This window comes from Pipistrellus kuhlii, unplaced genomic scaffold (assembly GCF_014108245.1).
Source record: "Pipistrellus kuhlii isolate mPipKuh1 unplaced genomic scaffold, mPipKuh1.p scaffold_m20_p_3, whole genome shotgun sequence".
Taxonomy (NCBI): Eukaryota; Metazoa; Chordata; class Mammalia; order Chiroptera; family Vespertilionidae; genus Pipistrellus; species Pipistrellus kuhlii.
The window spans coordinates 76,147,009-76,164,670 of record NW_023425529.1 but is presented as its reverse complement, the minus strand read 5'-3'; the positions used below and the strand labels follow the sequence as shown (position 1 = coordinate 76,164,670).

Sequence of the window (17,662 nt, the reverse complement as noted above, 5' to 3'; positions counted from 1 at the left end):
CCTATGAGGCTTAAAATATGAAAATATAGCCCATTAATTAGTTTATAATGTGAGTAGTCATTTCCTATTAAGGATAATGCTCACTTCCTTTATCCAGAGCTTCTTTCTCATAATAAATAGCTAAATTATTCAGAGGAATTTTATTTGGCTGAGTACAGAAGCAAAATTAAGGAAGTGAAGTTGTCTTATGGCAGGACTGATTATATTCAAACTGTAATCTTGACTGCTTAGAAGCTGTGTGACCTCAGGCAATTTCTTTAGTTCTTCCGTCTCTTTTCTTCTACTTACAAATATACCAAACGTGCACAGTTATTGCACCTCTACATAGAGTTGTTCTGAGAGTGACATTAGAATAAATGGGAAGATTTTCATATACAGTGAGTATTTAGCCCATGACAATTATTTTCAGCTAACTCATGATAACAGCAATTGAAATCTTTTTTCTCCATGTCAGATATGACCTCTTTAGTGATTATATTGTTTATGTTCAACGTATTTAATATTTCCCTCTAGCAGTGTTAGTCACAACAACAAACTCTTTCCCTAAACTGAATTTTCATAGGCTTCTATCTTTTTCAATTTCTTTTTTTTTATTTTTTATTTAACTGCATTATCATCATTAATTATCAGAGTCAAGAAGCTTACCCAAGGACTTGGGGGTAAGAGTCTCTCCTCATTGTACATCTTAAAGATCAGTTTTGCATCATTAGAACAACCTAAAATTACTTTAATTTAGAGGGTGAGAACCTTACCATGACTCTGTCATTGACTCTATTTATTATGCTAAAATCTGCATTTTTCTTATTCTAATAACAGCAATTATATCTTTATTTCTCAATGAATATCACTAAGTCAACTGGGATCTCAGTGTATATATACTTACACTTTCTCTTTTTGTAAAGATTTGTCATGCTATCTTTATTCCCAAATTATATACAAGCAAAGAAAAGATTAATAAAAATTTATCCATCTCTGCCTACATTGGCATGTTAAGTCAAATTATAGGAAGTGTAGAGAGTATCTGTGCAAAGTAATTGTGCCTCTCAGAGTTGTGCAATGGAGTAACTCTTACTCTAGGTACATAATTTCACCTTTCCCTCAAATATAGACCACACCCAACCAATATCCTTGGATCAGCAGTAGCTGAACCAATTTCACCCAATGAAGTCAAAGCACATCTCCTTTAGTTTCCATTCACAACATGTTTGTACCTACAATGAAGGCCCATTGGCAGACATGAAGATGTCTGAGCCATAACTAATCCTTTTTCATACCTGCTCTCTCATGCAAGGTTAAAATATTTTATACTCTGATATCCAAAGCACCCTTTAAAGTATCAAAAATTGTCACTGTTTACCTTTACTGACTCAGCCTACTAATTGCTAGACACAATGGGATAGGAGCTGGGAATGTAATGGCAAATATATATAGTTACCCTGTATTCCCATATACAACATCAAAATCTATATCATTTATCTTTTGTTAGGTAACAAAAGAAGAAAAATATAAAAAATAAAATGGCAATAAATTTATATCTGTCAACAATTGAATCTAAAAGTCTAAATAAATGAATGAATGAACAAGGAATCAAGTGAACAAAATAAACTGATGAATAAAATAGAACCAGAGGCATGGAAACATAGAAAAGAATGACAGATCTTGCGGAGAACAGGAAGGGTGTCAAAAAGAGATTAACCAAAGAACTTACATGCATATTGGCATTTCCTATGGACATATATGAGAACCAAGTGGCAGGGGACAATCGGGTTTGGAGGACATCTGTGATTCTCTCAACAATAAAGATTTCAAATATTTAAAAAAGGGGGGATTTTAAGGATGGGTTGACACTAATTTTGTCTTTTTCAGAGTTTATTCTCACTTTAGTGTGAATGTATACTGAAGAAAATCCCAACTTCCTAGAAGGGGATCGTTGCTCTATTCTCAGCAAGAGAGCACAATAACATAGATTATGGTGGTGGTAGTAGACAGAGAGAAAGAATGACATTTTTTATTTTTTTAAAATATATTTTATTGATTTTTTTTACAGAGAGGAAGGGAGAGAGATAGATAGTTAGAAACATCTATGAAAGAGAAACATTGACCAGCTGCCTCCTGCACATCCCCTACTGGGGATGTGCCAGCAACCAATGTACATGCCCTTGACTGAAATCGAACCTGGGACCTTTCAGTGCACAGACTGACGCTCTATCCACTGAGCCAAACCGGCTTAGGCGATTTGTAATCATTTTAAACAGGAGTGGTCAGCATGTCCAACAAGAAGTCTGTCTTGAAGGCATTCCTTGGCAAACAAGGCAATCAGGAGGAAATGTGACCGCCATTTCTGAACACTATTTTTTCACATTTTTACTCTGAAATGAAGGCAAATAAATTTAGTAAACTTAATGGTAGCAATGTAGTAAACTAAATCATTTAGGTGGGCTTTTTGATAATGAACAAATGGATTTGGTTAAGATTCTTTTTAACCAAATGTTATAATCACTTAAAATGGTGCTGAGTACTTTTACAGGAAGATTCTTCTGTGGAAAACTCTGCAGATTGTGGGAGAATGAAAGTTTCAACTTTTCTGCAGTATTATTAACAACAATGCAAATATTATTATAAAAATCCTTTATTTCTCAGGTAGCAGAAACTTTGAGACACTTCAGGGTCATTTCAGTCCTCTTTACCCTAAGAAATAATGAGGTGCTGGCTTGCTTACATAGAGTCAAGGCTGCGCATGATATGGAGACTGAGGCAGGCCTAAGGATGCTTCTTGGCCCTCTTATCTTTTCAGGCTGACATGGACCTCATTCGAGAGGTTAGATCTCACTCTACCCATGTCACTCTCTGTGGACTAAGCATTTGTCATCTTTAGTATAGGTAGATTCTTTCATTTCATGAACATGAAATGTACTCCTAAGCATCATCTATCAGAACATAAATTATCTACAGATCTAAGATATGCAAGTACAGTAATGACTAAGCTCAACGTCATATGTAGGAGTGACCCTTTATATTCTGCTTTTAAACTTTAGGGAAATGTAATTAAAAAATAAAAAGTCAATTCAGTAAGAAGCAAATCAGGGTAAAATAGAGGGTATAAAAAAAGAATGAAGATAATCTAAGAAAAAATGGATACTGATATCAGATGCTCAGTTATAAATGTTTGCACTTGTGTGTTATCAATTGCAGCTTGAGAAAAAAAGGCAGGGATGTATTCTGGCCATTTGTGTTTATTCCCAAATTTAAGGTTCTGCAGCATAAGCATAAAAGTCTGCCACAGGGAGAGCTTTTTGTATTAATGACTCATTTCCTTGCCTCACACCCATGTCGCCTTATGAAAATTGGTATGAGAGGAAACAAAGATAGAATGGCTGAATCACTTCTATGCAGTAGTGACAATAATGCTCTCCAGGCACAGTGCTTTGCATGTATGGTTCTGCTATTTTGCTGAACCAAGAAGGCATTCCTTTTCTTTGCTCTTAAAAAGTTGTTCAATATTGCCATTTTAATAGCAAGTAAGCATGAACAAAACAGTTTCTGATAAACACAAAAGCTGTTTCACCTCCTGATAGTGGATGACAAGTGAGATCTTTCAGCTTCACATCAAATCAGTGGAAAAACAATTATCCATTAAAAATATGTGCAAATGTTTTTTCTATAAAGCCAAGGATTCAAGGCAACTTGTCTGGAATGTGTATCTCCCCTTAGGCTGCCTCTATCCCATGAAACATCTGTCTCAATTTCCGTTCCTCTTGGAGCCTCCTTTTGGTCTCTCTGTGTATCCATTCCTTCTGTGTTTGCCTCATTCTGGCCTTGCAGATGGAGCCCATCTGTCTCTCTGCTTAAAGAATGTACCCAATATTCTCAACTGGAGATTTATGGCCATGATATCTTCACGCATGGCTTCAAATGCACCAAATGCAGTAGAATTTGCTTTTGGTTTGATTTCATGCTCTAAATATATTAAAGTAAGCATTTATACAGTCATTGATTCTTCTCAGCAAGATTTCTAGAATTAAGCAGAGAGCTGTGGGTTAGATATATTCTGGACAAGCAAACTTTTTATATTGTATTCAATAAGTACTTGTTGGTTGTATATTATGCCTTGAGGTATAACACTATATGCCCTAACTGAGAATGTACCATCTAGTAAGCTTGGAGAGGCAGAGAAAGAATGGAGCCACTGTAGCACAGTTTAGGAAGATCTGAAAGGAAGAGACTCTGCAGAAGCCCAGAGGGAGACACACTTCAGAAATGTGCATTGACAAAAGAAAGTTTAGGTAATTATTTTTAAAAACTAAATATATTTTGTGGAGCAATACATTCAACTTTATCAAAAATAGCATTGGATAAGTGTATCTTTAAAATATTATTGTTGCCCTGGCCTCTGTTTCTGAGTGGTTGGAGCATTGACCCACAAAATGATGGGTTATGGGTTTGATTCCTTAACAAGGGAACATACTTGAGTTGCTGGTTCAATACCTAGCCCTGGCCGAGGCACTTGCCTACCTTCCACTCTCTCTCTTAAGGAAAAAAACAACAACACACAAACCAATGGAAAAAATATTGGTGAATATTAATTAAAAAAAACCCAAACAGGTGAAGATTAATAAAAATAAACTGTTGTTATCTAAACTATTCATAAAATATCTGCCCTAATTATGTACATATTTTACAGATGGAAGTAATAGCTTGCATATAATTTTGACATTAAAAAAATTAGAAAGTAATTTGTGTGTGTTTTTTTGTTTTTGTTTGTTTTTGCTTATTTAATGAAAGCAAATAAAGAAGGGTGGAAAGAATAAATAGGCCGTGTCAGTCTGCTAAAAGAAAAATCTGTTTTTTTCTGGGAATGCCATGGGAAAACTAGGCCCCTGTAGGTGAATCTGACATGTTGCCAAACAATTGTTTTGAACAAAATTCCTGCCCAAGGTCACAAGGTCATCAGGAAGGTAGATATTTATTAATACAAATGACATTGAGACAAGGAAAGGGAGTTGAGAGTAAGGGGTTATTCTAAATGCAAACAGTGATCTTAGATGCACTAACATTATTTATAATATGCATCTAAGAAGAGAAAAGCATGTTTAATCTAAAATACAATCCCCGAAAAATTAGTGTTTTTTTAATGCCTTTTATTGTCAAAACTCTTAAAAAGGTCAATTTTAACATTCCCAAATATCATTGATAATGCTTGTTATTCAAAATAATATTGAAAGTGTATAGAAAATGGCATATCTTCAAATTATATAGTCTCTGTATATTGTAATTTAGTAGAAAGAATACTTTTCAGTAAAAATACATTTGGAAGAAGTGTACCGTAAGTTGTTGCAAAGAAACAGAATATTTGAATCCAGGGACCAAAGAATGAAAGGACTGAAATATATGCCACAATTTTTTATTGGTTATTATCCTCAAGGAAAACAGAATTAGGGTGGCAAGGGAAAGGGGACTTTGCACAGTTCTGGGTGAATCTGAATCTCACACAATTATGCATTCTTGCAATGGTATGTATTTAGAAAACAATAAATTTGGTGTGTTTTTTTTTTAACTTACGGAATAAAAAGTATGTAAAGATGTTTAAAAGTGCAAGAACCATCCCCCAAAGAAGACATTGGAAACTATTACTAAGCTTTAAGAAGCAAACTAATTAAAAACAATAGCAGTAACTGGAACCACATGTGCTCTCCTAGGCAAGCAGGCCGGTCACAGTGTTGAACTTCAGAACATGAGTCCCCTCTTGTGGCAAACATGAATGCATCTGAAATCTGCTTTACAGACCCAGGGTAATTGAGATTGCGATCAAATTCTGTTCTTTTTCAGATTGAAATAGCAACAATGATGCCTTCAGGGAACAGAGAGCTCCTCACCCCGCCCCCACAGCCAGAGGAGGCAGAAGAGGAAGAGGAGGAGTCCACCCCCAGGCTGATTGATGGATTTTCCCCACAGGAACCTGAATTCACCAGGGTTCTTGGTCCACAAACCAGTGAAGGTCAGTTCCATCAATGCAACTAAGTCCATTTGCTCAACCCTTTAAATTGCTGAGCGCCAAATCTCTAGAGAATCCACATCACCCGAGGAGAAAGTTTTGCAATTTATAGGCTAGGTTTGAACAAGGAGGTGCACATGTATTTTGTATTCAAATATAAAGTAGTTTGAATAATTTAGCTCAGGCATGATGAAAATTTTCAAATAACCAAAGATTTGGAATGAAAATATTTGTCTAACGTCTTTACTCAAAATCTCTGTGGTGCATGGAATGCATTTCTAGAACAAAGGATACCCTCTTAGCAAGTTCAGAATCTATGTCTGAGAGGTCAGGCCACAGCAGTTCAAGGTGATAAGGTTTTCCATGATAAATGAAATGATGATAGTAGGAGCAATACTATTTACATTGATTGAGCACAAAATATCTGTGGGCAATAATGCTCAGCACTTCACCTTATCTCATTGTGTATTACAAACTCCCTGTGACGGTGTCAGCATTAATCTTTTCATTATTACTGAGGTAAGTAGCTTTGAAAGGGTAGGAACTTGCCAGAGATCACATAGCCCTTAGTTTCACATGCTGGGTTTGAAGCTCGTCTGTTCTGATTTTTATCTATATGGTTCTTCTCCTAGGAAGTAGCAGAGAGAGGAAAAGAGAAGAAAGTGGCCCATTACATTGAATTCCATCTTGTTTGGTTTAAAGGTTGTCTAACTAGAGCATTTTGTTAACAAGAAGGCATGGCTGATGCTGAATGTGATTCTATAATCCTATCAAATAAAGAGGGAATATGCAAATTGACCATCAATCCATCACAAAGATGGCAGCACCCAGTACTCTCAGCCTCACTGGAGTCCCCCAGTCCCAGGATGGGGAGGGTGGCCATTGAGAATGGGCAGTGTGAGCTGCCTGGTGGAATGCTTGTTTTGTCTCTGCTGCACCAAGACAAGCATTCCATGCCTGGCCGTGGAGGACCTCTGGCCAGGCCAGGCACAGAACACTTGCGTCGTTGCAGGCCAGGTGGAGGGATTTCGTGCACTGGGCCTCTAGTTTGTCTATATTTGTTGTTAGAATTTATCAGTGTCATCCTTGGGGTTATTCAAGTGGACTCACTCCAAAACACTCACACACACACACACACACACACACACACACACACGAGAGAGAGAGAGAGAGAGAGAGAGAGAGAGAGAGAGAGAGAGAGAGAGAGAGAGAGAGAGAGGAAGGGGGGGGATGGCATAAGGGAAGGGGTATAAAACGTGAGTAGAATTTCCATTACAAAGGTTGTTACTATTGAGTATCTTTGTACTTTAAGCTCTAAAGATACAAAACTTACTTTAAAATAACTGCCTTTTCACAGATACTTCTATCTAGAATAGGGAGACAGACATGGAAACAAATATAGAGGCTGTTAAGGTGTTAATGGTGATATGAGAAAAAAGTCTGTAAAGAATGTACTGAGCAAGCAAAGAGAGAAGAGAACATTAAAATCAACTTTGCAACCTGCTGGATATACTATAATCTTGAGCAAGGCACTCAATGTTTGGTGGTTTTATGGCTCATTTTTTTCATCTTAAAAGTGGGACAATAAATAATAAATCTTACCTCATAGAGTTTTGTAAGGATTAAATGAATGAATTTAGTACCTGGTCCATAGTAAACACAGTAAATGTTAATTCTGATTATTTTATTTTTGATAAAAGAGCTTATCTTTTGTTCACTTTCAACAAAATTTTCAGGGTACAATAAAGTATCATTAACTACAGGCAGATATCTGGGACCCCTTGAGGGATGTCTGACCACCCTTTTAGGCCTGATGCAAGAGCAGTTGGACAACCCTCTCACTATACAGGACTGTTGGTTTCCAACTGCTATCCTGCCTCTGCCTGATTGCCCCTAACTGCTTTTGCCTGCCAGCCTGATCACCCCCTAACCACTCCCCTGCCAGCCTGATTGACACCTAACTGCTCTCCGGCCAGCCCAATTGCCCCTAACTGTACTCCCCGACAGGCCTAATGGCCCACAACTTCCCTCCCCTGCTGGCTGGGTCATCCCTAACTGCCCTACCCTGCAGGCCTGGACCCCCCAACTAACCTCCCCTGCAGGTCTGCCTCCCCCCCCCCCCCAATTGCCCTCCCCTACAGGCCTGGCCCACCGCAACTGTCCTCGCCAGTAGGCCTGGTTCCCACCCCCAATTGTCCTCCCCTGCAGGCCTGGTCCCCGCAAACTGCCATCCCCTGCAGGCCTGGGTCCTCTCCCAACTGTCTTCTACTGCAGACCTGGTCCCTGACACAACTGCCCTGCACTGCAGGCCCGCCCCCCCAAAAAAAACTGCCCTCCCTTGAAGGCCTGGTTCCCTCTACCTGTTCTCCCCTGCAGGCCTGCCCCCTCACCCTCCCTCCCCTGCAAGCCTGGTCCCCCACAACTGCCCTCCCCTCCCCTGCTGGCCTGGGTCACTCGCTCAACTGTTCTCCCCTGCAGGCCTGGTCCCCCCAACTGCTCTTCACTGCTGGCCTGTTCCTCCCCAATTGCCCTCTTCTACAGGCCTGGATGCCTCAAAACTGCCTTTCCTTGTTGGCCTGGTCTCCCCTAACTGCCTTCCTCTGCCAGCCTGGTCACCCCTAACTGCCCACAACTGCCCTCCCCTGCAGGCCAATTGTGTTAGCCTTCTTGTGTACACAAGGGGGCAGCCATCTTGTGTCTTGGGGTGATGGCCAATTTGCATATTACTCTTTTATTAGATAGTATAAAGGATTTTTCTATTTAATGATACAATACAACTTTAGTAAGTGCCTTACTAGTTTTTTTGTTTTGTTTTTTTTGTGTTTGTTTTTTTTTGTGAGGAAGTTGCAATGCTTAGAATGTTTTATATACAAATCGTTATAATTAAGCTAAATAGAAAAAAAAATATTTACCAAAACATTGATAACACCACTCAAATCACACACATGTAAAATACAGGAAGGTCTTAAAAAGTTTACAGGTTGAAAATTTTGGGAGAAAAATGCATATAACAGCTCACTGCTGAGTATGCATCAATAAAGTATGTAAGATCTTTGAGTGAATGTTGTCCTAGATCTTCTGCAATCCAGTGCTCTCTAGAAATTCAGAATCAGAGGCAGATAGTCACATAAATTATGGTATAATTTCCTTCATCCTATTGACTGTGTTAGTTGAGATTAAACAGCCGAAGTGCTTTTCTTTTGCCTCTGCTGACATTCTAAAAATTATAAAAAATTTGAAAAACTTATCATTGCTTGAACAAAAATTCAAAAAAGGCTGAGCAGGAAGTATATTTGTACAAAAACTATAGGCCATGATTAATTAAATATCTTAGTTGCATTACTAGTTATTAATCTTTGAACTAAGGCAACAATGTGTCTCTGAGAGTGAGGGGTTTCCAAGATAGGGGACTTTCAGTGCTAAACCCAGGAAAGTTCTGCTAAATCAGATGAAGTGATCACTGAGCAATCTCAAGGAAGTTCTTCCATCACATTCTTCTGTAATTGCCATGGCTTATTTCACTTTCTTCATTCATCTCACCTCTTATGACCTTCTTCTCCTCCTCCCTTTACTTCTCAAGCACTTTAGGAAGCTTAGTCATCTACAATACTTCACAAAGAAAATGCAATCTTCCAGTCAGCAGCTCTTTGGTCTTTCTGTTTTCAGACATATAATTACCTACAACCACACCCCTCCTGTTACCACAGAGGAACAGGTCCTCCAGCAAGTGGCTTTGCATTCTCCCTCTGGGCTTTAAACTTCATTTCCTGTTGCCCTCTCGGACCCATTTTATCTTTAACCTCTGCTCCTTTGTATTCTTGCAAACCCTCTAGCTTAGTCAATATCCCTCATTGTACACAACACAAATAATATTTTTAAAAAGTAATCATCAACTTTTTTCTTCCTTTTTCACAAATATCTCAATAACATTGTCTATATTTGCTATAACTATTTCTGCACATCGAACTTTCTCTTTAATTGACTGTAATTAATTGGCTTCCGGCCTCATCACTGCACAGCTCTTATTAAAGTCTCCTATAACCATCACAACTAACCCGAGACATTTTCAACCCAAGAGCTATTTTAATTTGCCTGGCATTTCAGCAGCCTTGATTGTTTTCTATTTCCTTTTCTTTCCAACCCTTTCTCCACTTGGTCACCATAATATTGCCTTATCTTTCTTCCCTCCTTTCCTTCTGCACATTACTTCTGTCTCCCTTAGAAGACTGCTATTCTCTACATGAGTACTAAACAAGGAATGAAGGAGGTATAGGTGTGTCTGTGTGTGTGTGCAAGGGAGTGTGTGTGAGCATATGTGTGTGTGTGATAGATGGAGAAAAATAGATTAATAAATTGATATATAATCCAGCCTAACAAATATCTTTTGGCTCTGCTGATTTTTCTATTGTGATTACCCTAGAGACCACAATTCATCTCCACTCTGTCCACTAGCCCTCCCTCAGACTTCCACCACACCTTCAAGCAGAGTGATATGTTAGCATGCAAATATGATAATATATAGAATAAGGAACAAAATCTGTAACACACCCTATTAGGCCATACATGTTATGTCCTATACATTACAATACTCTCTATGCTATAGCAACATGAACCATCTTTCCTTTCGTCCAAACTGAAGAACCAGGGCACATGCTGCTTCCTCGGTCTGCATATGCTTCCCTCACATAAGCATGACTACTCTTCTTGAAAATTTCAATTCAATTAGTATCTTCTCAGAGAAGCATGATTCTCAAATCGGGTCAAATTTTTCTATTTTATGTCCATATGATATTTCATAATACTTACCTCAGTCATCATTTCATTTATTTGTGTGATTATCATTCTTCTCACATAACAGATCATAAAATAGATCTCTGTCTCTTTATGCTCACCACTGTTTCACTAGCTAGCATAGTGCCATTTACATAGAAAAGATTAAAAACTACATACTGAGTGAATGAATATTAGTGATTATTACCCTATATTTTTCTTGAAGCAGATTTTGTTTCAGTGGGGTGTTTAATTATTGAATCAATGACCTAATACAATCATTGTATGTGATGCTTTAAACTTATAAAAATGGCAATATTAGTGTTCACATTTGAAAATAGAATTTCTAACTATAAAAGCAACAACTGTGTAGTGGCCACACAATAATTTCAAATTTTATAACATTACAAAAATATACTAATTATTGGGTCAGGTTTTTTTGGTATATTTGACTAGTATTCCACTTACAGAAAACTATATAAGAAAAGATAAAATATATCAGAATTGTCTGCATGAGACTCTAATCTTGTTTAACAAACATTACTAGTCAAATAGTTATAAATTGCCTTTGTTACTTAATTTTAATTATTTGCATCTTTCTTTTAGATTTTCCAACCTGCCTTCTGTGTACCTGTATAAGTACCACTGTATACTGTGATGACCATGAGCTTGATGCTATTCCTCCACTGCCCAAGAACACTGCTTATTTCTATTCCCGCTTTAACAGAATTAAAAAGATCAACAGAAACGACTTCGCAAGCTTAAGTATGAATGATAGCACTAATGGCCTTCTTTTCTTTACAGAATTTCTTAAAATTTTTGCACTGTAAAATAGTGGTTCTGGAAATGATAGCTGAATATTAAATACTAGAGGCCCAGTGTATTTAAGTTTCTGCCCTATCTCTGCAGTGCACAAGTGGGGTCCCTCGGCCTAGCCTGCAGAGATCAGGCAGAAACCGGCAGTCCAACATCCTCCTGAGGGGTCCTTGAGTATGAAAGAGCACTCTGCAAAGTTGCTGTCACTTGGCAGCTCCTGCATTGAGCGTCTGTGCCCTGATGGACAGTGCACATCATAGCTACCTGCTAATCAGCTTGTCACTTAGACATATATATATATATATATAACTAGAGGCTCCATGTATGAAATTCATGCACAGGCGGGGAGGTCCCTCAGCCTGGCATGCACCCTCTCCAATCCTGGACACTGGCTCCTAACCACTGTTATCCCCTAACCATTCTGCATGCTGGCCTGATGCCCCTAACCTCCTCAGCCTGCCTGCCTGATCTCACCCTTAATTGCTCCCCTTGCTGTCCTGATTGCCCCTAAATGCTCTCCCCTGCCGGCCTGATCACTCCTAACCACCTCTGCCTTTGCTCCCACCTTTGTGGCTTTGTCCAGAAGGACACCTGACATCCAGAAGACAACTGGTTGGTCAATCCAGTCTAATTTGCATATTATCCTTTTATTAGTATAGATGTCTCATAAATCAATTATTTTTTTCTCGTGTAATAATTTGAAGATTTGTTTTAATTATGATAAGAAAAATGCTGAATAATTAAAGGTCATCAAGAAACTATGAAACTATTGATATTTTCAACAAACAATTTGTAACTAAATAAAAATCATAAGTAACTATTTTATAACCTAGAACTTATTATCATTTTATGGCAATAAAAGTAGGGTGTCATGATCATCTGTTTTCACTGTGGAAAATGTTTTAAGTAGTAAAATCTAAATATAGTTTATTTAGACTATTGAGACTAGTTATTTTAAGTATAATGTGTCAGTTTCTTTCCTAACTTTATAATTTCTTATCTACACTAATAAAAGAATAAGATGCAAATTGACCATACCTTTGTGATGCCCACCAGCCAATAAGGAGTGAGAATGCAAATCAACCCATCAAAGATGTGGATTAATTTGCATACACTGGCACCTATTGACAAGGGGGAAGGGGATGCTTGCATTGTTGCTATGGCAATGATACAGTTGTTCCACACCATCCTAGCCACTCCTGGCCTCTGGGCAGCATGGAAAGGTGGAAATGCAGTTCCCGAGGGACTGAGCAAAGGCAGTGCCAGCATCCTGGGGAAGGAAAGCCCATTCTTGTATGAATCTGCATGCATTGGGCCTCTAGTAATTGTATAAGCATGAACAGTATTCAGAGGAAACAGGTTTTCTAAGGTATTTAGAAATAATTCTCTCTAACTGGTGTTGCTACTTAAATTCATGTTTATGCTTATTTGTATATAGGAAATTTATATTCATATTGTTATGTGAACAGAGCGTTTCTTTTTTTTTTTTAATCAATCTTTATTGTTCATATTATTACAAAAGTTCCTCATTTTCTCCCCCCTCCATCAGGTTCCCACCACACCCTCTGCCCTTTCCACCCCTCCCCCCCATTGTCCTTGTCCATAGGTGCACAGTTTATGTTCAGTCTCTTCCCGCATCCTCCACTCCCCTTTTCCCCGAGAATTGTCAGTCCACTCCCCTCCCAAATCTCTGTGAACAGAACATTTCAAAAATATTAATTACTTCCTCACTTTTTCTTCTAGATGATTTAAGGAAGATTGATCTAACATCAAATTTAATATCTGAAATTGATGAAGATGCATTCAAAAAGCTGCCTGAACTCAGAGAGCTTATCCTACGTGACAACAAAATAAGGCAACTTCCAGATTTGCCAACCACTTTGACATTCATTGATATTAGCAACAATAGACTTGGAAGGAAAGGAATAAAGCAAGAAGCATTTAAAGTGAGTTTTAAGTTTGGATATAAAAGACTTTCATCTTCCCATTCCATTTGTGGTCAATGACTAGCCTTTTTATTTCTATAAAGAAATTCACTTGGATGACACTTTTAACTTCAAAAGTAAACTTTCCAACACTACTTATCACGCTTTTGGAAAATACTGTGCTCTGGTACATTTTGAGGTTGGTCAAGCACCAAGAACAGAAACCAGAAATGGAATAAGAAGTGGGTGGCTATCTGGAAATAGTGTTAAGCAGATAATTTATATTTACCAAAATCACCATTGATGGGGAGCATTTAATGTGGTTAAAAGGTAAACTACTTTTAACAGGATGTGGTAGGTGCCTTGGGGATAAAAGGCTTCCATATTACTTTAAAGAAGACTGGATTCAGTTAATCTTATGAATTTTGTTTTCTAAGTAAGGGAAGCAAGTTCAGGGCTAGAGCAACTTGCTTGGAATAATGGTTTAGAGTCTGAGAACAGTAACCCACTGGCTATCTTACTCATTTTTACCCCATTCAAGCTGCTTCGCTAAATACATATTGAACAAAATAAACAAAAAATACTGTTTGAAGGGACATCACATTACTTCCTTGGTAGCTAGAAGGTGTCTTGTGGACCCATTAGCACTGGGCAATAACAAAAGTCTTATCTCTCTACTAGCCATTCTGTGGGGGTAAGAGAGTTAGGGCACTTCAGTAGAGCCTGGCAAGGGTAGAAGTCTGTCTCTCCACTCATCTTTTGTTGGCATGGGTGGTGGTGAGTCACAATTGGCCCTGTGGTATTTGGCTAGAGTGGACCTGTTATTGTCTAAACTTTTTCTGTCTTTCTAGTCTGTCTTTTCCCTGAAATTCAGGCTAGGAAGAGAAGTCTTTTGTTGACTATAAATTCTCATTTTTCCATCCCTATTACATGAAATAAATCATTGCTATGCTTAAACCAAAATCTCCAAAGTTCTATTGCAGAATAGAGAATGAGAAGTCAGTGCCTTACTTAAACTGGGAAAGTGAAAGTGGACAAAGCATGTTTCTTCCTAGAGATTCAGAAACATATTTCATTTTCATCAAGAGATTTCTACTTATTCCTCATTTCTTCCAAAATTCATTTGAATGGTCTAATATGTAACTTAGAAAACTAATCTGCCAAAACTTTACTAAACAAGACCTGGTAAGGCATGTGGTATTTTACAAATAATTGCATGGACCAGGAATGGAAAATATAACTGTGGCACCACTAATTTCTATTAAGTCCCTATATTTGGAATGTTTTCAGGATATGTATGATCTCCATCACCTCTACCTCACAGATAACAACTTGGATCACATCCCGCTGCCACTCCCAGAAAACCTTCGAGCCCTTCATCTCCAGGTAAGCTTCTACTAGTAAGGTATGCCCAATAGCTCCATGGGAAACAAAAGCAGAAGAGAGGAAGCTGGGACACAGGAAGCTCTTTATAATGTCATGTTGACATACTGGGACAATTTTTCTTTTTTTTTCTCCTTTTTTTCTCCTTTCAGTCATTCACTGAGTTTGACTACAAGGTATTTGCACATTAATGACCCTAACACTGTTTTATTTCTAATAATGTTAATTTTTATTTTCATTCTTGGCCAAATAATAATGCATTTTTTGAAAAAAAGAATGGAAGTGTTTTTCTGTGTGTTTTGTTTTGTTGTTGTTTTTTTGCTGAAGAAGTGTATAAAGATTAGAAAAGAGGGAAACAGTAAAAAAATAAAAAGTCTAATTTGATTCCTAGTTTTCAGGGAGAAAATGTCAATGTTAGCCTTTTTATTTTTTTATTTTTTTAAAATATATTTGTATCTATTTCAGAGGGAGGGAGAGGGATAGAGAAACATCATTGATGACAGAGAATCATTGATCAGCTGCCTCCTATACACTCCACATTGGGGAGTGAGCCTGCAATTGGGCATATGCCCTGACCGGGAATTGAACTGTGACTTCCTGTTTCATAGTGTAATACTCAACTACTGAGCCACACTGATTGGGCTAGTCTTTCAATTTTAGCTTTAGGTTTTATGTGCTGAATTAAATTCAACCATAGGGCATTCTATTTGCTGAGCAATTAGAGACTTCCATCTTTCTGGATTAAGAAAATGCAGATTTTCCTAAACCAACATATTTGAAAAACTGCTTTATTTAAAATGCCACTAAACTGAGTGAAAACACAAATTCAAAAATGTTATAATCTAATATTTTCTAAATATATTTCATTTAAATATTTCAGAACTATGCTCAATTAAAATAAACATTTCAGTTGTTAAAGCAAAAGAGATAAATTATATTTCATATATAATTTTTGGTGTTCAGCCATAATCAACTATTTGTAATAACTTCATGTTTTGTCGAATAAATCTGTAGATAATGCATCCATTGTGTGTTCATAGAACAATATCATAGTGTAAAATTGCAATCTTTTGAGAAGATGATTTTGTTATGTGACAGCAAGTCTCTGATTTCTATGTTTTCCTCTGTGGATTCTGTAAATACTTACCCTGTGTTGTTTCTTTTATTCTATTATATACTTTTTGATGTCCTTTTATGTACACCTATCTCTGAGGCTTGGACTCATGTCTCATTTAAGAGTTTTTCTGGTAGCGTTTACTTCCTTACTCCCTTTGTAGTGCCCATCCTGTTTTTGGATGGCTCTGTCTTAGTATCTCTTTTTCTGAGAGTGATTTTTAATATATTCATGACTGCATAGAGGATTTTCAAGGACATCCTCAAGGAAATATTATAATATGTTTTCTAGTTATGAGTTAAATGCGTTATTATTGTCTGTGATGATATTGACTCAAAAGTGACAAAGTCTCTAATGTTATAGTTAAACACAATATTCTTGTATATGTAATCTGAGATTTTTTTCAAAATAATTGCTTGCCCTGGCTGTGTAGCTCAGTTGATTGGAGTGTTGTCCTGATATACCAAGGCTGTGGGTTCAATCCCTGGTCAAGGCACATATAAGAATCAACCAATGAGTGGAACAATATGTTGATGTTTCTCTCTCTCTCTCTCTCTCTCTCTCTCTCTCTCTCTCTCTCTCTCTCTCTTTCTGTCTCTCTCTCAATCAATACTTTTTTTTAATTAAAAAATGAAATAAAAGTAATTGCCTTTGGAGTTTCCAGTCAAGATGACTAAGTAGATGAATGCAATACTCTCATTCTCCCATAATTACATCAAAATTACAACTAAAATACAGAACCACCGTAATTCAGAACCACCTAAAATCTAGCTGAACAGAAGTCCTATTACTAAGGCTACACAAAAGAAGCCACATTAAGACTGATAGGAGGTGCAGAAATTCAGAATGAGCTTGTATCACACCCCAATGTGATGGTTAAAAATTGGGAGGGATATCTTGGCTATAGAGGTTTTCCCCCAGTCCCACACCAGACATGACAATGTTCCAGTGCTGGGAAGTCTCTGAATCTCCTGGATGTGAAAGGCAGTGGGGATTATGAGACAGAGGGATGCTGGAGTCCCAGGCATTCTTTTTAAAGGGCCTATGCACCAACTGGCTCACTGACCAACTCACTCACTCTGAGCTCCAGCACTGGGACAGCAGCTCCAAAAGGTGCCAGTGACACAGGAGAGCAACTGAATTATCTAGTTCAGGGTGAGAGCCAGAGGGGCAGCTTTCTCCCAGACAAAAGTTATTCCTTTGCTGAGTCCGCCCCTACAGAGCCAGCAGGCAGGTGTGTATCTGAGTCTCCATGAGCCTTGCTAACACTGATTGTTCCCCTCAGTGATTCATCAATATTCCACCCATGCAACTTACAGGTCCAGTGTCTTTTCCATACAAATAGCCTGTCTTGGACTTACTTAAAATATTGTGGACTTACTTAAAATATTTCAAAGTGCATCTGGCCTAGTGTTTCCCATACATCTTGCTAAGTGGCTCCAGGCCTGACACTTGTGGCAGCCAGCTTTAATTTTCAACTTTGCCTCTCCTGGGCACCTCCAAATAGCAGCCATCTGCTGACAGCTTTGTAGGTCATGTTGGTGGCCCCAAGCAGGGCACAGGAGGCACCTCCCAGGAGACCTCAGAGCCAGTACCCCAGGTGGACAGCTTCAGACCAACCTGAAGCAAGACCCAACCACTTCCACAACACACTCAAGGGGC

The 17,662-nt window shown here is 38.0% G+C and overlaps 1 protein-coding gene across 1 annotated transcript in view; it reads left to right on the top strand.

Annotated features, from left to right (window-relative positions):
• EPYC (epiphycan) overlaps positions 1–17,662 on the top strand; it is a 43,487-nt gene that overhangs the window by 21,942 nt on the left and 3,883 nt on the right. Inside the window, exons 3-6 of the mRNA XM_036456895.2 lie at positions 5,827–5,995; positions 11,369–11,527; positions 13,322–13,524; positions 14,794–14,889. Of these exons, the coding sequence (XP_036312788.1) occupies positions 5,827–5,995; positions 11,369–11,527; positions 13,322–13,524; positions 14,794–14,889 (627 nt within the window). The remainder of the gene's footprint in view (positions 1–5,826; positions 5,996–11,368; positions 11,528–13,321; positions 13,525–14,793; positions 14,890–17,662) is intronic.